The following is a 21329-nucleotide window of genomic DNA, read 5'->3' as shown; positions in this document are numbered from 1 at the left end:
TCTCCGGCCAACAAACGTTCCGTACCGGAACTGAAGACATCCTGATGCATCCTGAACGGATTTCTCTCCATTCAGAATGCATTGGGATAATCCTGATCAGGATTCTTCCGGCATAGAGCCCCGACGACGGAACTCTATGCCGGAAGACAATAACGCAAGTGTGAAAGAGCCCTTAGGGTCCAAAACACCGAACAGGAGCAACTCTTTCCATTATACCTTATCTCTGTGTAGTCTTCACTCCTGGTTTTGGCTCACAATCACCGATCAAACACTGACTGTATGAAACCGCCTATGGCCCCTATTAGACCGCACGATTTTCGGGCCAATTATCAGGAACAAGCGTTCATAGGGATACTTGTTCCCAATAACTGGCTCGTATAATTGAGCAGTCGATCAGCTGATTAATGAGCAAATACTTGTTTCTCGGCTGATAAGCACCTTTCATTAGGATGAAAGACGCCCCAATATCGGCGGGACATCTCCCTCGGTAATTGAGGATGTGCTGACAATAAACAATAGAACAGAATAAGGGAGGAACAAATGGGGTAGCAATTGTTTCTCCCACATTCAGTCTGCATCGACTTTGTAATCTGGCCAGTGTGAACAAGCACTGATGGATGTGTTATCGTCCATTGGCATTGCCCGTACATCAGGGCTTTAACCAACTTACCAGCCCTATCTATAAACGGAGAAGAGTAAGATGAAGGACTATAACAGGCCACTCTAAAAAAGTTAGGTTTTAGGGCACACATAAAGCTGACGATGTTGGGAAATTATAGATATAATTGATGCCTATTGAGATACAATCATGTAGTTTACAAACTTGGGGCTCTATATAAGAATCTTAACCAAGGGATGACTACGTCCCTCCAGGTGGGTGCTTGATGTCACACCTCAACATCTTTACATCCACCACTGCAATCTCAGGGGTACTGCCCTGAGCACCCATCAGACTGCAGTCAACAGGGACCACAGCTAAGTAGTTTGTCACCAGATCAGGGACTTGAGAAGCAAAATGCAAACCTAAAATGTTCATTGACTACTTTCTCGTGCAGTCCTTAAAGGGGTTTCCCGGGAATTAATAAAATGAAAATACTTAGATATTACGTCTTTATAAATATATTCCCAAATACCTTGCATTAGTTATAATGGCTCGTTTTGTCTGGGGAGCAATTATTAGGAAAAAACAAAATGGCCGTCGTCCTATTAGTGCACACATAACCTGTCCTAATCACACAGGAGGACAAGTTACTTCACAACGCTGAGCTAAAGAGCTGCCTCATCCCCCTCTCTGCTCTGCTGGCCAGGGATTATGATCCTGAGTACAGTTTAATATGGGGATAAGCTGAATCTCTGTATAAATGGAGTTCATGAGGAGATGTGGCTAATGAGCAGCAGCACTTGTATGCAGTCTCCATTACCACAGTCCGTCCTGTCCATCCTCTCTGTACTTCATGTCTCCTCATGAACTCCATTCCTACAGAGATTCAGCTGAAGATCTTCTCATCTGTATTCTGGACCATAATCCCTGGCCAGCAGAGCAGAGAGGAGGATGAGGCAGCTCTTTACCTCAGTCTTGTGAAATAACTTGTCCTTCTGTGTGATCAGGACAGGCTTTGTGTGCACTAATAGGACAGAAGCCATTTTGTTCCTCCTAATTATTGCTCCATAGACAAAACGAGCCATTATAACTAATGAAAGGTATTTTGGAATATATTTAGAATAAAGTAATATTTAAGTATTTTCATTTTCTTAATTCCCAGAGAACCCCTTTAAAAAGGGGTTGTCTCACTGCAGAAAATTCCATTTATTTTGCAGCAGAAGTTAATACAAGGCACTTACTAATGTATTGTTATTATCCATATTGCTTTGTTTGCTGGCTTCATTCATTTTTCCATCACATTATACGCTGCTTGTTTCCATGGTTACGACCACCCTGCACTCCATCAGCATGATGTAGGAAAAAGCACTAGCCTATGTCGGTCCCGCGGTCCCGGCCACAAGAGAGGCTGACGCTTTTTCCTATAGTGTGCAAGCACGACCACCCCTAATGGATTGCAGGTGGTCATAACCATGGAAACGAGCAGTCTATAATGTGATGGAAAAATGAATCCAGCCAGCAAAGGAGACAATATGGACAATCACAATACATTAGTAAGTGCCTTGTAGTAACTTCCTCTCCATAATAAATGCTATTTGCTGAAGGGAGACAAAACCCTTTAATATGGAGTCTGCAGCCGGTTTTGTGGCTTGGAAATCCTTTCTTGAAGCTCGCCTCCCAAAACACCGGGGTAAGTCACGTAACACAAAGATTGCACAAGTTTTACAATTCTGTTCATTTTTGGAAATCTGTTGTAAACTGTAGGTTACTATGAGAATCAATGAGCACACTGATAATATAGATATGTTCCAATACCGTATCCATTGACAAAATCTTGGCTTCAGGGACAACGGTTATCCTTCTCAGAGATCACGGCTGAAAGCAGAAATCTCCAGCTAAAGAGTACATTAGCCCGTAACCTTTAAACCTCTCGGTGTAACAGCCCATCGCTCTTTGCGGAGAGTTGTCCATACTGCGCCGATCAATCATGGGCGCAGAGTACATACAGTCAACATTGGTAATTAGGGTTGACACTCTCTCCCTCCTTGCCCCTGCCTGTCAAGAAGACTGTTTAAAAATCTGACTTATGAGTCCATATTAGAGACCAGGGGAAGAGGCCTGGTTAATATCTTTATGTTGAAATCATCCATCCATTCCCCTCCGCTGGTGCCTGATAATTCCTATCCTCACTAGAGGCTGCAGATAACCACTGGCCCTGAGACAGGGGGGCTATAAATCAGCGGGAGTGCAGCTCCCATACATCCTGGGTTAATATCTGTTTAGAATAGCTCCGCTGGGAATGTAGGCTTGACACATTTGGAGTCACCTTAGAGAGTGAACAGGCTAAGCAGGCAGGGTTACTTAAGAACACGAAAGTAAGCGCAAGAAAGGCGCATTTGTCAAACATATGATCTTATAAATGGCGTCTTCTCTGACCAGGCTCGGATCGGTGGGCTCTGACCGCTGGGACCCCATAATGGCTAGAATAACGGGGGAGCAATGTTACCAATCAATGGCAGCGTGGTTGGTCGTGGATGGAAGGGGGGGGGTTGGAGAGGGCTGCAGCTTCTACTTTCTCTTTCGCTAGACTGGTGCGTACTGGTCCCAGCGGGTGTATGGAGAATGATTTACAGGAATTGCGCCACGGAATAGGACGCAAATTAGCTCGTATCAACCAAACCAGAGACTCCTGCAAAAGGAACAGTGGCAGATGGGGCGCTCTTCATTTGCATTCTTTTCCAATAGGATTAATAAGTGTTTTGATGCTTTGCGTTGCCAAACAGATGGACGGCAGTTTGCGGTGTACTGCAGTCATGTTTAAGGGAATTTATCAAGTGCAGTGCTCCAAAAACGTGGCATCAAAAAGTTGCACTTTTTGTGCAAGCACACAACAATTTGTGCCTTTTTGTGTTTTTAGGTCGTGCTGGTCACACCTGATAAAGTGGGTGTGAAGAAGCAGGAGGGGGGCAAGACCTCCTGCAGCCACATTTACTCAAGCATATGTCCTCTCATAGCGGGTGTGCTCCTCTTAATTCAGTTTGGAACTTCTTACTGTACAACATATTTTTTTTTTATTAAAGAGGTTTTTTCGAGATTTTTATACCGATGACCTATCCTATGGATTGGTCTTTAGTATCTGATCAGTGGGGGTCGGTCCGACACCTGAGACCCCAGCCGATCCGCCGTTGGAGAAGTCACCGGAGCTCGCAGTAGTGCTGCGTCCTTCTAAAAGCTTTTCCTAGGCTGTGTGACGTCACATTCATGGGTCACATGGTGCTGAGCACAATACCAAGAACAGTCGGTATTCAATGTACGGTACTGTGCATGGTCCGCACAGAGAAGGCAGCAGGGCTCGCAGGTGTTGGACCCCTCCAATCACATACTGTTGACCTATACTGAGGACAACCCCTGTATAGGGGTATTCCGAGACTTTAATACCGATGGCCGATCCTCTAGATCGGTTATCAGTATCTGATCAGTGGGGGTCCGACACCCGGGACCCCCGCCAATCAGCTGTTTGAGAAGGCAGCAGATCTCACAGCTTTGCCTAGGCCATGTGACATCACGTTCATCTGTCACATGGCCTAGGCATAGTTCAGCCCCATTGACCTGAATGGCACCGAGCTTCGAAACCAAATACTGACGCTGCACAATGTACGGCACTGGGCTCGGTGAGCTGAGAGAAAGCTGTGGTGCTACTTTGAGAGTTGATGCCTTCCAAACATCTAATCGGCACGGGTCCTGGGTGTCAGACCACCACCTATCAGATACTGATGACCTATCCCTTTAAGAGTGGTGTATAAAACACTAACCTTAATAAATTCACCCCTTTGTTCTTCCGGACGGCATGTGTCCCAGGAGGCCTGTGAGGCTGTCTCCAGTCGAGCTAGCACTCTGCTATATTCTGAGGTCCTACAGCAGTGATGGAGATAGCCGTGCATGCGCAGCATCTTCTCCATTCACAGCGGATAACAGCGAATCCCAGAGGTTGGACTCACACCTATCAGACATTTATGGCATATCCTATCAATACGCTCTTATTGTCCAAATGGCCTATCCTTCGAACAGACCGACAACTGAATATCTCATTATGTATCATGGCAGTATAGACGAATAATTAATAAAAAGAAGTATGGCATTTGATCCAAAGAACATTTCTTACAGACTTTAAGTTGAGACCTTGAGTCTTTGAAGTTACCTGTAGCTTCATGTGGATGTAAAGGCACACATACGTACATAAATTGTGTCGTGTCCAGGTTGCACTTACTTTTATTGCCTACAAGCGCTACAAACGGCGGTGTTTCTGATTCTTCATTCACTTTCTTGACCATGGAAAACCAGTCTTCTAGATTCTCAAAGCTCTGATAGTTGGTGATATCATAGACCAAGAGGACTCCCTGAAAGAGATTGAATTGAGTGCTATTATGCATCGTTACCCACACAATAAGCAAGAACTAGGAGAACTACAAAATCTGATCATTCTGCAACCATGAGACGACATCATGGTCTTACAGTAGATGACAAGATAGCTTTGGCCAGAAGGTTTAGATCCTGTGACAAGCGTTAATATTCGGCAAGCATTACCAGGATTAACGGAGGTTATCTATAGGTGGCCCAAGCAGTAACAAAGACATGCTAAGTAGAAGATAATCGTTTCAGCACAGATAAGAAGACAACTGCAAAGTAACCACAGAATTCAAGGAGACTTGGGGGATCTGAGGAGAAATAGTCCATAATTCTGAAGACAAGAGGCTATTCGGTAGGAGGCGAGTCACCAAGCAGATGGACAACAAATAGTCAATGCCAATTTTATAAGAAAAAAACTAAAAGGAGCTAAAACAGAGAAGTATGCCTCATTTAACAACATTGGACCACCGATGATAAAGAGGAGAAGGAACTTTTCAGATGTCTTCATAGAGAGACAGAAAAACCTTGCAAAATTAGACTTGACCCTAGATCGGTCCCTCTCATCCAGTAACTTGCTGTATCTAGAGTCCCAGATTCCTTCATAATTATGAGAGGTCCATACATATAAGCGGAAATTTGGCGAGGCCTGACGATTTCGGTGGGATCAATCAACAATCTCAGGTGTATGGGGTGTCCTGACTCTCCTTTGGCAGCAGATGTTGGGAAAGGATCAGGCGTGTTGCGTTTCCCAGCTGTGTATGGAGGAGTCAGGGCACGGCTTTTAGCCATAGAGGCGTTCGGCCCAAAGCTATCTACGGCGAACATGCACCTATACAAGTGTGAAAGAAGTGAAAGCCGGCCGTGCCCATGAGATGTTCGCCTGCTGCCCACTGGCCGTTATGCACATAGGGCCTCATTCACACAAACGATACGGATTGTGTCAGGGTGCGTTCGGTGAAACTCGCACCATTTCTCAATACAGTTCAATCAGTTTTGTGTGTAACTGCGTTCAGCGTTTGTTTTTTCCGCGCGGGTGCGATCAGTTTTGATGCGTTTTTCATGCGCATGAAAAAAAAAAAAAGAATATTTACAAACAACATCTCCTAGCAACCATCAGTGAAAGCGTTGCATCCGGGTGCGATGTGTTTTTCACTGAAGCCCCATTCACGAAAAACGCAGAATATAGAACCTGCTGGGGTTCTGATGATGTGCACAGACCCACTGACATGAACGGGTCAGGATTCAGGGCCGTGCTATGTGTTCCCGCGCAGAAAACTCGCTCAGGTGAAAGAGGCCTAAGACAAACAGCAAATGTTACTCAAATAACCCGGATCTGCTGAAATTTAAAATACCGGATCCTTTCCTCCCGCCAACCCGTGCCATTGGAAGGGGGGAATCCAGACATCCCCGTAGACAGTTGGTCAGTCCTGCCCAAATCAGCAGGTTCGTCCCACGTTCAGCTAATAAGTATGGTTACTTATGGCCAGCTTAAAGGGGGTCTGTCAGGGTCTTTCTGCTTACTAAACTAAATCCAGCGTTGGTTATACCGAAGTCCAAACTCTGAAGTTGGATCCAATATGCAAATGAGTTGTCAAGTGTCCAGGGCAGGACCGGCTCCAGGATCATGTGGGCCCTTGGGCGATAAATCTCAGTGGGCCCCATTGTGGCATTTCTTTACATTTACATGTCCCCCTGTGGCTCCCACACTGTATAATGACCCCCAATAATCCTTCACATAGTATAATGACCCGCCCAATGCCCCCCCACACACAGTATAATGACCCCCAGTGGCCCCCTACACAGTATAATGACCCCACAGTGACCCTCCATTCAGAATAATGACCCCACAGTCACCCCCCATTCAGAATAATGACCCCTCACACTGGGGGTCATTATACTGTATGGAGGGGGCACTGGGGGGTCATTATACTAAATGGGTGGCACTGGGGGTCATTATACTGTGTAAGGGGCCCTCACAGTGTAATGACCCCCCAGTGGCCCCTCACATACCTATCATAGCTGGAGCGCAGGAGAGCCGGCGCTCCTGTCATTCACTAACCGCAGCTCATCTCCCTGCGCTCCTTCTCTCCTCCGGCCCGGCACAGCAGTGAGACACACGTCATGACGTCACCTCTGGGCCGGGCCTGGAGGAGAGAAGGAGCTGTGCAGTGATGTAGCTAGAACTGACTGGGCCCCACAGAAATGTTTTATAATCCCCCCCCCCCTTCCCCAGTGGGTTCACATCACATTTTTGTATCCTGCTGCGGTTTTATTCCGCTACCCAGCAATGGAATTAGTTTCACAGGCAGAATGGTGCTGTCAGACTCCCTTTAAGGGCCCGTTCAGACGCGGTTGTTCAGTTTGGATGCTGCAGACCCGCCCGCGGCTTAGCTCAACTGAATGGTGCTAAATCGCGAGGGGACACCCATGGCAGCTTCAAGAAGTGGCTGTCCACACACAGCGTCAAGAAGGGACATGCCAATTCCTGGTGCGGTCGTGGCTTTAAACCACCAGCCCACAAAACTGCAGCACTGCCTCTGATGGAAAACAAAATGGAATACTGGCGGGTGAGCAAAAACGCCGCAATGTGAACAGGCCATTACACCCTGGGGATTACCAAAATGCTTGGGAAACAATTGCTGTAGCGCGTAAGGAAACAACTTACATGACTTAGGGCGAAAATGTAAAACCTCATCACTGTATTATACTACTACTACTATTATATACAGTATAATTATTTATATTATACAGTTTTTTTTTTTTCCTAGTTATTCTCTCTGGTTCACCCCATACAACAACTGGATTGAGTTAGGGAAAAAACTAAAATTCATTAATCAAATGGAAAACTAAAAGGTTCATTTTATAGTCAATAAAAGAAAAGTAGGCCTTTTTTTTAGTTTAAAACATAGAAATATTCATCCTACCCGGCACACTACACAGATTTACATTTCATTCAATGTTAGTCTGCCGCCCGGCGAGGGACGGGACACGCCGCAGAGCACGCAGGTTTTATAATTAATGAGTAGCACGATAGGGAAGTTCATTTGGAAAGTAATTAATTCCCCAAATATTCAAACTGAATGGTCTTATTCACAGAGGCAGAGGGGGTCTGCCGGGGAAAGTCCATAAAATCAGGACATTCTTCCAAGATCTTGGCCAAATTCAATTTATTTACATTTCACCCAAAGGCTGTGGCAATCCTTTCTATAAAAGGGGGCAGATGTAAGGACGAAGCACGGGCAGGGATTGACCGGACCACTAGAACTCGAGCAGGAATTTATGAAATAAAAAATAAAAAATAAAAAAGGTTTCACCTTGGGATTAAGGGTTCATTCACATGACGGCCGTTTTCAGAACCATTACAGTCTATGGGGCTATTCACATGGTGTTTTTTTTGTTTTGTTTTTAAATGTCCTATTTTGGTCAGATGGACACCATGTTTTTAACGGCCGTTTAGACAAAAGTGCACCCATCTAATGGCCATTAAAAACGAGTATATGAGTGACACAAAAGGCAGCGAGTTAACCACTTCACATCTGGGCCATTTGCCCCTTTCCTGACCAGGCCTAATTTTGCAAATCTGACATATCTCACTTTACGTGGTAATAACTTTGGAACACTTTTACTTATCCAAACCAGTCAGACAGGGCTCCAGATGGCGACCAAAACGGTCGCCAGTGCGACTTAGAATTTACAAATGGCGACAAGACTTTTTAGTCTTGTCGCCATTTGCGACCAGACCCGCCGCCGCAGCTCTGCAGTTGAATACAGCGGCGGGGCACAGGAGCTGATAGTTCTCTGCCCCGCCGCCGATGTTCTTCACAGCAGCACAGTGGAGGAGTCTCTCCCTCCCCCCTGTGCTGCTGCTGCCGCCGCCGATAAGAAGAGAGACAGGAGGAGGAGGGGAGGGGCTGTGGCCACTGCGCCACCAATGAAGATAACTGACCTGTTAATACAAATACAGGAGGCGGGTGCCAGAATCAAATAGCCGGCACCCGACCTCTATGACAGGAAGCTGCGATCAGCGGCAGATGGCAGTTAACCCTTCAGGTGCGGTACTTGAGGGGTTAACTGCAACGGATCGCAGCTCCCTGTCATAGAGGTCGGGTGACTGCTATTTGATTCCGGCACCCGCCTCCTGTATTTGTATTAACAGGTCAGTAATCTTCATTGGTGGCACAGGGAGCTGCCGATCTCCTGTCCTTTCTTCAGGACCTGTCAAAGGACCTGTGGTGACGTCACTGAGCTCATCACATGGTCCATTACCATGGTGATGGATCATGTGATTGTACCATGTGATGAGCACAGTGACGTCACCACAGGTCCTTTGACAGGTTCTAAAGAAAGAACAGGAGACCGGCAGCTACGTGATCAATTGGAGGAGGTGAGTTAATTATTATTTTTTTAACCCTCAATTGACCTTTTACTAAGCATTCAGTATTAAAGAATGCTATTATTTTCCCTTATAACCATGTTATAAGGGAAAATAACACAGTGAATAGACTTTCATCCTAGCAACCATGCGTGAAAATCGCACCGCATCCGCACTTGCTTGCGGATGCTTGCAATTTTCACGCAGCCCCATTAACAACAGAGAGCATGCTGCGATTTTCACGCAACGCACAAGTGATGCGTGAATATCGCAGCTCATGTGCACAGCCCCATAGAAATGAATAGGTCCAGATTCAGTGCGGGTGTAATGCGTTCACCTCACGCATTGCACCCGCGCAGAAATCTCGCCCATGTGAAAGGGGCCTAAGGTTGAATAGGACAAGGGTTCCAGCCCCTAAGGGGGCTAATAGTAAGTTAAAAAAAACAAAAAAAAACACTAAGGCTACTTAGTTTTTTTGCGTGGTATTGAGTATCGCAATACTTTTTTATGGTGACGAAAGCGAATCAAAAGTTTGGTATCGAAACAACCCTACGCTGATCTGATTGGCGTAGCGTTGTCACATAGAAACATAGAAACATAGAATGTGTCGGCAGATAAGAACCATTTGGCCCATCTAGTCTGCCCAATATACTGAGTACTATGGATAGCCCCGGCCCTATCTTATATGAAGGATGGCCTTATGCCTATCCCATGCATGCTTAAACCCCTTCACTGTATTTGCAGCTACCACTTCTGCAGGAAGGCTATTCCATGCATCCACTACTCTCTCAGTAAAGTAATACTTCCTTATATTACCTTTAAACCTTTGCCCCTCTAATTTAAAACTGTGTCCTCTTATGGTAGTTTTTCTTCTTTTAAATATGCTCTCTTCCTTTACGATACCCAAATTTTGATTTGGTTTCGATTTGGCGACTAAAAATTTAATTTGGCTCCTAAATTTTTCAGTTCAGGAGCCAATGGCTACTAGGTATTTTTTTTTGTCTGGAGCACTGTTCAGAGACTGTTTTCTCGTGACACATTGTACTTCATGATAGTCGTAATTTTCTAAATTTCTATTTCTCTTCTTTTAAAACAGAAAGCGATTCCTCATAAAATATTTATTACTTAACATTCCCCATATGTCTACATTATGTTGGCATCATTTTGGTAATTTTTTTAGGACGTTAGAAGGCTTATAATTTTAGAAGCAATTCTTAAAAATTTTTGAAAATTGCCAAAACACACTTTTTAAGGACCAGTTCAGGTCTGAAGTCACTTTGTGGGGGCTTACATAGTGGATACCCCCATAAATGACCCCTTTGTAGAAACTACACCCCTCAAGTTACTTAAAACTGATTTTACAAACTTTGTTAACCCTTTAGGCCACAGGTGTCAAACACAAGGCCCGCCAGACCTCGTCATGTGGCCCACGCAGCGAGCGAGCTGGTGGCGGCGGCTGGGCACAGGGAGATGAGCGCTTCCATTGTGGAAGCGCTCATCTCCAGTCATCTGTATCGCCGTCCTCAGGACAGCGATACAGATGCCTGCCTGTGCTACGGTAGGGGAGGGAGAGGCGTGTCCCTTTCCCTTCCTCTGATAGGCTGCAGGCACTAGGCCGGCAGCCTATCAGAGGACGGCGCAGGCGGCGCGATGACGTCATCGCGCTGCCTGAGCCATACAGCGTGGGACACAGGCCAGAAGAGGCCTGCATCGCATCACTGACATGGAGGTAAGTATGTGTTTTATTTTTTATTATGTACAATACTTTTACTGGCGGGGGCTGTTATTACTGGCAAAGGGGGGGCTGTTATTACTGGCAAAGGGGGGGCTGTTATTACTGGCAAAGGGGGGGCTGTTATTACTGGCACAGAGGGGCTGTTATTACTGACACAGAGGGGCTGTTATTACTGACACAGAGGGGCTGTTATTACTGGGGGCTGTTATTACTGGCACAGAGGGGCTGTTATTACTGGGGGCTGTTATTACTGACACAGAGGGGCTCTTATTACTGGGGGCTGTTATTACTGACACAGAGGGGCTGTTATTACTGGGGGCTGTTATTACTGGCACAGAGGGGCTCTTATTACTGGGGGCTGTTATTACTGGCACAGAGGAGCTCTTATTACTGGGGTCTGTTATTACTGGCACAGAGGGGCTCTTATTACTGGGGGCTGTTATTACTGGCACAGAGGGGCTGTTATTACTGGGGGCTGTTATTACTGGGGGCTGTTATTTCTGGCACAGGGGGGCTGCTATTACTGGCATAGGGGGCTATTATTACTGGCACAGGGGGGGCTGTTAATACCGGCACATGATTGGGGGCACTATAGGGGCATCTACTGAGGCCACAAAGAAGGGGTATTTTATATGGGCTCTCTGTACAGTACAATTTTATACTGGGACACATGGTGGGTATTATGGGGAAGGGGGGAGAGGATTACTATGGGGTCATCTACGGGGGACACTAAGAAGGGGTATTTTATACTTGCAAATTATGGGGGACACTGAGGGCATCTACTGGGGCATTTTATACTGGTACATTATGGGGGGCACTAGGAGGAAGGACGGTGTGGAGCACTATGGGGTCATTTACTAGGGGCACTATATAGGGGTATTTTATACTGGCACATTATGGGGGCACTATGAGGACATTAGCTCAAATGGGGGCATTACAAGGGGGTATTTTTTGCACTGTCACATTATAAGGAGAATTATTACTACTGGGGGGGGCATTATGGTGGGCTTTATTACTCCCCCATGGTATGACCCCCTAGTAGCAGCACCAGCCTCTCCCTGCTCTGCTATCCCTCTGCACCTTCTCCAAATACTTATTATGAAATCTTTCTCATTAGGATAAAACACCTCATCAGCTCCACCGAGCCCCCGGCCAAAGTGTGGAAGTGGCGTCCGAGATCCCCAAGGGCCAAGCCAAGTAACTGTAAGTTTTCCGGCCCTTTGAGGGTGACCAAACTGCTGATGCGGCCCCCGATGAATTTGAGTTTGACACCCCTGCTTTAGGCGTTCCACAAGAATTAAAGGAAAATGGAGATCAAATTTTAAAATTTCACTTTTTTGGCAGATTTTCCATTTTAATCCATTTTGTTCTTTAACACATCGAGGGTTAACAGCCAAACAAAACTCAATATTTTTTTACCCTGATTCTGCGGTTTACAAAAACACCCCACATGTGGGGTTAAACTGCTGTATGGGCACACGGCAGGACACAGAAGAAAAGGAGCACCATATGGTTTTTGTAAGGCAGATTTTGCTGAGCTGGTTTTTAGATGTCATGTCCCATTTGAAGCCCGCCTGATGCAACCTTACAGTAGAAACTCCCAAAAAGTTACCCCATTTTGGAAACTAGGGGATAAGGTGCCAGTTTTATTGGTACTATTTTTGGGTACATATGATTTTCTGATCATTCATTATAACACTTTATGGGGCAAGGTGACCAAAAAATTGGTTGTTTTAGCACAGTTTTTATTTTTTTATTTTTACAGCGTTCAGCTGAGGGGTTAGGTCATGTGACATTTTAATAGAGCAGAACATTACGGACGTGGCAATACCTAAAATGTATACTTTTTCTTATTTATTTAAGCTTTACACAATAATAGCAGTTTTGAAACAAAAAAATTATGTTTTAATGTGTCCATGCTATAGTTTTTTTTGGTTTTTTTAGCGATTTTCTTATGTAGGGGCTCATTTTTTGCAGAATGAGGTGACGGTTTTATTGGTACCATTTTGTGGGACATACGCCTTTTTGATCACTTGGTTTTTGTGATGTAAGGTGACAAAAATAGCTTTTTTTTTTTACACAGTTTTTATTTTTTATGGTGTTCACCCGAGGGGTTAGGTCATGTGATATTTTTATAGAGCTGGTTGTTACAGACGCGCCGATACCTAATATGTATACTTTTTTTTTATTTATTTCACTTTAACACAATAATAGCATTTTTGAAATAAAAAAAATTATGTTTTAATGTGTCCATGTTCTGAGAGATATAGTTTAATAGTTATATAGTTATTTTAATAATTTTCTTTTATTCCTTACTTTTTTTTTTTTTACATGTGAAACCCTTTTTTAATTTTTTTATTTTAACACTTTTCATCCCCCATAAGGTCATACAAGACCTCTGGGGGACATTTAACTTCACTTTTTTTATTTATTTTTTTACTATTGATTTCTCATGTACAGCCTGTGAAAGACCCGACAGCTCCTGCACTCTATTTATAGCTTCCTGTATACAGCGATCTAGAAGGCAGGGACACCTGGGAACTGTCCCTGCCTTCTCTAAGGGTTGCCCTGCTGTCACTGACAGCGGGCAACCCGATCTGCAGCTGCACGATTAGCGTGCAGCTGCGATCTCTGAATGGACGTTCTGGAACGTCTATTCAGAGATATAGAACCACCTCCTGGACGTTTTTAGTCAACGTGCGGACGGGAGGTGGTTAAAGAAAAAAAAATACCTATAGTCCACGCATGGGAACATGATCATGTAGGGAGCGACAGGGCCATTGCCAAAACTGGGGGCACTGTGCAGGGCCTTTGCCAAAACTGGGGGCACTGTGCAGGGCCATTGCCTATACTGGGGGCACTGTGCAGGGCCAATGCCTATACTGGGGGCACTGTGCAGGGCCAATGCCTATACTGGGGGCACTGTGCAGGGCCAATGCCTATACTGGGGGCACTGTGCAGGGCCATTGCCTATACTGGGGGCACTGTGCAGGGCCATTGCCTATACTGGGGGCACTGTGCAGGGCCATTGCCTATACTGGGGGCAATGTGCAGGGCCATTGCCTATACTGGGGGCACTGTGCAGGGGGCACTGTAAGAACAGTATTCAGGTTCCATGGAGCGACCATATTTTTAATTCTGGGTTTCAATCCAACAGCCGCTTTTAAAAACCTAGACACCCAGAAGACCTCATGAAGACTAGTGTTATATAGGGCACCTAATGCGGAAACCTGTACCTTAAGGGTATTTGGGGAGAGACCCATATCCAAACCGAGGGATATTGGGGGTGGATTAGTTAAACCTAACACCACACCAGGATGCACATTTTTTCCAAACCTTAAGATATGTCTTAGAGGTATTGGATTTTCTACTGAGCAAAAGGTATTTACAGCCCTCTGTGATAGACCTAGACCAAAGAGGATGGATTGCTCAGTAACCAGGCTGACAGCTTGAGAAGACTGGGGTTCGGATGAGAGATTGGACCCTGCATTAGAAGATCTTTTCTAGGGGAGAACAGGATTAGATCTTCCTGGATGAGGGATTTTAAGAGACCGAACCAGCCCCTTCTGGGCCAAAAGGGGACGACCAGGATTAGGACACATCTTTCGGATTGAAATTTCTGCAGAACCTTTGGAATCATCGGGATTGGGGGAAGGCATAAACAAGTCCCGACGTCCAGTCATGAGTTAAGGCGTCTACTGCCACACAGGGATCCCTTGGATTGAGCGAGAAGTAATGCGGTACTTTGTGGTTTCTTCTTGAGGCGAACAGATCTAGACTTTGATTGCCCCATTGATTTGGGATCCTCTGAAAGGCCGCCTTCCCATATAGCCCGAAGTTATTTGTAGTTGGATGATATCCTCCTTTGAGCTTCGGACCAAGTCCCCTGAAAGGAACCTGAGGCAGTAAGGGCACCCCAGCCCCAGGAACTGGCTTCCGTTGTCAATGATAGCACCTCCTCCTGGCTCCAAGAGACTCCTGACTCCAGATTCTTGTCTCTGAGCCACCACTATAAGGAGGTCTTTACCTCTTTGCTTACAGACATCCTCTGGTCTAAGGTTAACTGAGATCTGTTCCATTACCTGAGGATGAGGTCCTGCAGAGGCCTCATGAGGAATTGGGCCCAGGCGACAGCTGGAATGCAAGAAGATGAAAGACCTAAAATCTTCATGGCCTGTCTGATCGAACAAAAGGGCTTTCTTAAGAATTGTTGGATGCCTAACTTCAGATCCTGGACCTTCGGAGATGGAAGCCAGGAGGATGCCTAAAAATATTATTTGATGGTTTGGGACAAGATTGGATTTCTCCCAGTTGACTATGCAGCCCAGGTTCTGAAGGTGAGAAAGGACCACATGACTATGAGCTTGTAGGAGATCCGACATTTCTGCTATAACCAACGATCTGTTGGTTATATTCCCTTTTGGCTTAGGGAGGCCACTACTTCTGCCATAATCTTGGAGAAGATGCGAGGAGCAGAAGATATTCCGAAAGGAAGACAGTTGAATTAAAGTAATGAATCTTCTCTTTCAGCTTCACTGCAAACCTCAGATCTTTTCTGGATAGGGGAAGGATTGGAACATGAAAATAGGCGTCCTTGAGCCCATTGTGGCCATCATAGCCCACATTTTAATGAGTTTCACGGCGGATTTGACAGTTTCCATTTTGAACCTGCTATAGGTTATGTGTCTGTTTAGTGGCTTCAGATTTATAATGGTCTGGAATTTGCCGTTCGATTTACGAACTAGGAACAATGGGGAAAAGTGACCCCTTCGTATTTCCCTGTTGGGAACACTCTCTATTGCCTCTAGGCATAATAATTCCTTAAGCCTTCGGACAGAGAGGACCTCTGAAGCCAGGGGAGTTGGGTTATCATTAATTTTTGTGGGGGGAAGAGAATCCAACTCTACAGTTTACGATACTGATTATATACGGGTCTGCGATGACTTGCTCCCAGGAATTCATGAAGGAGCGGAGTCTTCCCCCAACACGAATGGCATCATTGCTTGGAAGAGGAGGAGGAAGGATCTCCCTTGTTGGGGTTAAAAAGAAAATTCCTTTCTTTACCGCCCTTGGCATAGCTCCACCTTCCAGATTTTCCTCTATCTGATCTGGTATCTTGCTGTTGTTTACAAAAAACTGCCTTCTATTTTTGTATCTGTCTTCGGGAAAACCTTTTTTGTGGTCTGTAGCATTTTCTAAGACCTTATCCAGATCAGGGCCGAACACATACTGCCCATGGAACGGTAAGGATATCAATTTATTTTTAGAGGTCATATCACAGGACCAGGCCTTCAACCACAGGACTCTTCTGATGGTTTTAGAGAGTACTGCTGTACGGGCAGAAAGTCTTACAGACTCAGCAGAGGCATCTGCCAGGAAATTAGTGGCCTTTCTAAGCAGGGGAAGGCTGTCCAAGATCTGCTCTCTTGTTAATTAAGTGAAGCTCTAATTGCTCCAGCCACACAGATAAGGTATGAGCTACACATGTCGCCGCCACTCCCGGTTTTAAAAGAGCAGACGTAGCTTCCCACGTTTTTTTAAGAAGGCTTTCTGCCTTTCTGTCCATAGGGTCCTTTAGCTGCGCAGCGTCCTCAAAGGGTAGGACTGTGTGCTTTGCGACCTTGGCCACTGGAGCATCGACTCTGGGAATGATCTCCCAGTCTGTGCAATCTGCCTCGTCAAAGGGGTACCGCCTTTTTATGCCACGGGGAATAAAGGAGCCTTTTTTCAGGATTATCCCATTCCGCTCTTATGATCTTCTGTATGTTATCCGGAACTGGGAATACAGATCTCTGCCTCTCCCCCAAACCCCCAAATATTTCCTCCTGAACAGATCTAGGCTTCCTGGGAATCTCTATTCTGATCGAGGCTGTTATGGCTTTGATTAGCTCCTCAATATTCTCAGGATTCAAAAATATATTCGTTACCTTCATCGGATTCTTGAGATTTTTCCAAGATTCACGGAATCGGAATCACTTCCCACATACATAAGATCCCTAGAGGAACACGGTCTATGGTGGTGGGGGAGGGTCCCGGGGGGCCAGGGCAGATTGAACTTCCACTCTAACCATGGACTTAATCTTCTCCAGCAGACTAGATGATTCGGACTTGACAACAGACGCGGTACACTCTTTGCATAAAGGTCAGTGGTGGTAGGGGCACTCATGTTTACAGTTACCGTCCACAGAAACGCCAGAGACTGCAGGCAGGGTGAGAACGCTGGGCGCCATGTTGGGACCAGCATCGCTGGGCATGCACCAGCGGCGTGCCGTCACACCGCTAAGCCCCGCCCCCTCGGTGTCTGACGTCATCACCCGGCGGGTTCTATTCCGCATTAAGCCCTCCTGGACCGCCGCAGGAGGGAGATTTGCCATGGCCACCGTACAAATAAGGGGCCTGGGCACAGACCCCACAGGAGGAGGGAAGAGCCGGGCCGCCGAAACCGACCTCCGGTCTTCAGTGCAAGATGATCCAGGTATTAAAATTAGGCTAAGAACCCAAAAGAGCTCCCAGCACCTCTCTGGTCTTCCTTCCTTGACAGGACAGGAAAAAACACTGGCGATGAGGGGTAGGGGTGGGGTTTTTAAACCTCTCTGTGTTTTTTCCTGTCCTATCAGAGGAAGTCAGTCTCAGGATGTGCTGTCATGGAGACGACTGGGAAAACCTGCTTATACACATTCTATAAATATTAGTGGCACCTTCCAGCAATCTAATGTATATGTGGGCATATACTGTATACTTTGTCCTACCTGGTGATAAGCAAACTCCAGAATTGTAAACATGCCCGCTGGCCGATTGTGCCATTTAATGGGGAGATCTGAGGAGACCACTGTTGGCTGAATGCAAACTCAACTGATAGCCATCATGTGTATAGCTGGGGAATCAGGCGGATTAGGCACTATTACACGAGTCCGGATCACTGCTCCACAAAGCTCTGGAATAGGGATCGACCGATTATCGGTTTGGCCGATAGTGAGGATTTTGAACGTTATCGGTATCTATTTTGCCGATATTCCGATAACGTATTGGGAACACAGAACACGCTGCTGACAGCGCGTTCTGTGTTCCCTCCGCAGCACAGGGGAGAAGGAAGCAGTGTCTCCTCCCCCTGTGATGCTGCTGCCGCCAATGGCAGGAGAGGAGACAAGAGGAGGGGAGGGGCTGTGGCCGCTGCGCCACCAATGAAGATGAGTCTTTCATTAATTCATATACAGGAGGCGGGAGCTGGCTGCAGAATCACATAGCCGGCTCCCGACCTCTATCAGCGGCAGCTGCGGTCCGCGGTAGTTAACCCCTTAGGTGCCGCGGATCGCAGCTACCGCTCATAGAGGTCGGGAGCCGGCTATGTGACTCTGCAGCCAGCTCCCGCCTCCTGTATATGAAAGAGAGGTATCTTCATTGGTGGCGCAGTGCGCCCCCCCCCCCCCCCTCAAGCCCCCTAGTATTAATCATTGGTGGCGCAGTGCGCCCCCCACCCCCATCCCAATAGTAAAAACATTGGTGGCCCAGTGCGCCCCCCCCCCCCACCCCCCACCCAGTATTACTCATTGGTGGCAGTGGCCACAGGATCCCCTCTCCCCTGCTCCTCCGATCGGAGCCCCAGCAGTGTAATCCTGGGGCTCCGATCGGTTACCATGGCAGCCAGGACACTATTGAAGCCCTGGCTGCCATGCTAAGCTCCCTGCTGCTGTGTGCACAAAGCACAGGGCAGCAGGGACAGTGTGAGATCCTATTCACCCTGATAGAGATCTATCAGGGTGAATGGGACAAGGGTTCTAGTCCCTAAGGGGGCTAAAAGTTTTATAAAAAAAAAACACCAAAATATTAAGTATAAATGAAAAAGATAAGGGGTTGGGTCAGCACAACCTGCCTGTAGGTGCACATCACTATGGCGAAATACATATACAAACGGAAAATGCAAATGTGATCGCACACTACATCCAGCACTCTGCCCTCCATGCTGGACGAGACATTGGTTTATATTTTGGCCAAAGCATAGTAAGCCACTCACCGCGTCAAGGTCGTCTCATGAGTGGTCCCTAACTCTTGTTCATGGGCCATGACAGCCACATAAAATCCAGGGAATGCAGGTCAGCATGCAAGCCAAGTACACTTTGCTTGTAACCCCGTCCGGTGCCATTACAGCTTTCATCGGATCCAGGGATGCAAGTACCAACATGCATGCTGAACCCACCATATACTTCTCCTGGAGCCAGATGGCTAATGGTAGGTTCTATACAAGCAGACTCAGTTTTATACTGACTTTAAAACCAGCCTCAAGGACAGATTAACTGGTCAGGTGTGCAATGACTCCAAGGAGATCGCCACGCCTCCAATATATACTACAAAGAAAAAAATAAGGGGTTGGGTCAGCACAACCTGCCTGTAGGTGCACATCACTATGGCGAAATACATATACAAACGGAAAATGCAAATGTGATCGCACACTACATCCAGCACTCTGCCCTCCATGCTGGACGAGACATTGGTTTATATTTTGGCCAAAGCATAGTAAGCCACTCACCGCGTCAAGGTTGTCTCATGAGTGGTCCCTAACTCTTGTTCCTACCTGTTCATGGGCCATGACAGCCACATAAAATCCAGGGAATCCGATGAAAGCTGTAATGGCACCGGACGGGGTTACAAGCAAAGTGTACTTGGCTTGCATGCTGACCTGCATTCCCTGGATTTTATGTGGCTGTCATGGCCCATGAACAGGTAGGAACAAGAGTTAGGGACCACTCATGAGACAACCTTGACGCGGTGAGTGGCTTACTATGCTTTGGCCAAAATATAAACCAATGTCTCGTCCAGCATGGAGGGCAGAGTGCTGGACATAAATGAAAAAGATTTACAAAAAAAATAAAATAATAATACACGTTAACAATAAACATTAATTTTCAGATTTGTGTAGGAAATTTTTTTTTCTCTCAAAAATAAAAATACCCAGAATATCGGTATAAATTATCGGCTATCGGCCTGAAAGTTGACAAATTATCGGTATCGGCCCTAAAAAATCAATATCGGTCGATCCCTACTCTGGAATACACTGAAATACTTCCAGACCACTAAGTCCACTCCATTATATGCTCAGCAGTCCGGATAATGGACTTCAGCAGAGACTAGGGACTAGTCAGCACATAGTGAGAGAACAGGGGGGTAGTATGAAAATAAAAAGTACCAATCCTCATGTAGTACCACAGTTAATTGTCCCTTATCCAGCTGACAGATCAGCTTTAAGACTTTTGCAAGGATGGCAAAAGAAAATCTGCCCTAAAGGGCATCTGTCAGCAGATCTGTACCCATGACACTGGCTGACCTGTTGCATGTGCGCTTTGCAGCCGAAGACATCTGTGTTGGTCCCATGTTCATATGTGTCCACATGGCTGAGAAAAATGATGCAAATGAGTCTCTAGGAGCAATGGGGGCGTGTCTGTTACACCTAGAGTCTTTGCTCTCTCTGCAACTGCACTTTGATTAACAGGACCAGGTGTGATGACGTTTACACTGTCTGGCCCTATCAATCGAAGTGCAGAGGATGCGGCAGTTGCAGAGAGAGCAGAGCCTCTAGGTGTAATGGCAACACCCCCGTTGCTCCTAGAGGCTCATTTGCATATATTAAAACATCATTGTTCTCAGCAATGCGGACACGTATGAACATGGGACCAACACAGACGTCTTCAGCTGCAGATATAACAGCCAGTGTCATAGATACAAAACTGCTGACAGATGCCCTTTCATTCTTATTTATTTTTCTCTTACAAAGCCAAACCTAATGTGATCTACTGGTCACTTGCTGATATATACTGGTTTTCAGTCTGCTGCACTGGTTTTGCCTTTCTCTTCTCACAACAACCGTACAAATTCAGCAAAGCAAACTATTTGCCAAGTTGTCTGGTAATAAATGTAGAAAATACCTAGATTTCAACAGTAAAATGTGAAAACTCCTTTTTACACATAAAATAATATTTGACTAATATTTTTTTTGCCATCTGGAGTGACGTCAAATACTTCAGGTGACTGTATGTGAAATCCAGACGACCTACGGCTTCCTTTCCCTATCCGGCTACATGGTTAATGGAATTCAGCCCACTGTGTAAGGAGCACCTTCTTAATGACTGCTGTAAACTCCACTACCACATGTGTGGCGGAAAATGGGACAGAAAATCCAGTTTTGTTTTTCAATTTTCTTTCACATACGGTCAAGGGACCAT

General features: G+C 46.0%; 1 protein-coding gene across 3 annotated transcripts in view; it reads right to left on the bottom strand.

The window, feature by feature from the left end:
* The window catches only part of RAB28 (RAB28, member RAS oncogene family), a 171344-nt gene that overhangs the window by 90497 nt on the left and 59518 nt on the right, over window positions 1–21329 (bottom strand). For all 3 annotated transcript variants that reach the window (XM_040419096.1, XM_040419098.1, XM_040419097.1), the window contains exon 4: window positions 4869–4998. In XM_040419096.1, coding sequence (XP_040275030.1) covers window positions 4869–4998 — 130 coding nt within the window. The remainder of the gene's footprint in view (window positions 1–4868; window positions 4999–21329) is intronic.

Source organism: Bufo bufo, chromosome 2 (genome assembly GCF_905171765.1).
Source record: "Bufo bufo chromosome 2, aBufBuf1.1, whole genome shotgun sequence".
NCBI classification, from domain to species: Eukaryota; Metazoa; Chordata; class Amphibia; order Anura; family Bufonidae; genus Bufo; species Bufo bufo.
The sequence above is the reverse complement of the archived record's forward strand: the minus strand, read 5'-3'. Positions and strand labels throughout refer to the sequence as shown.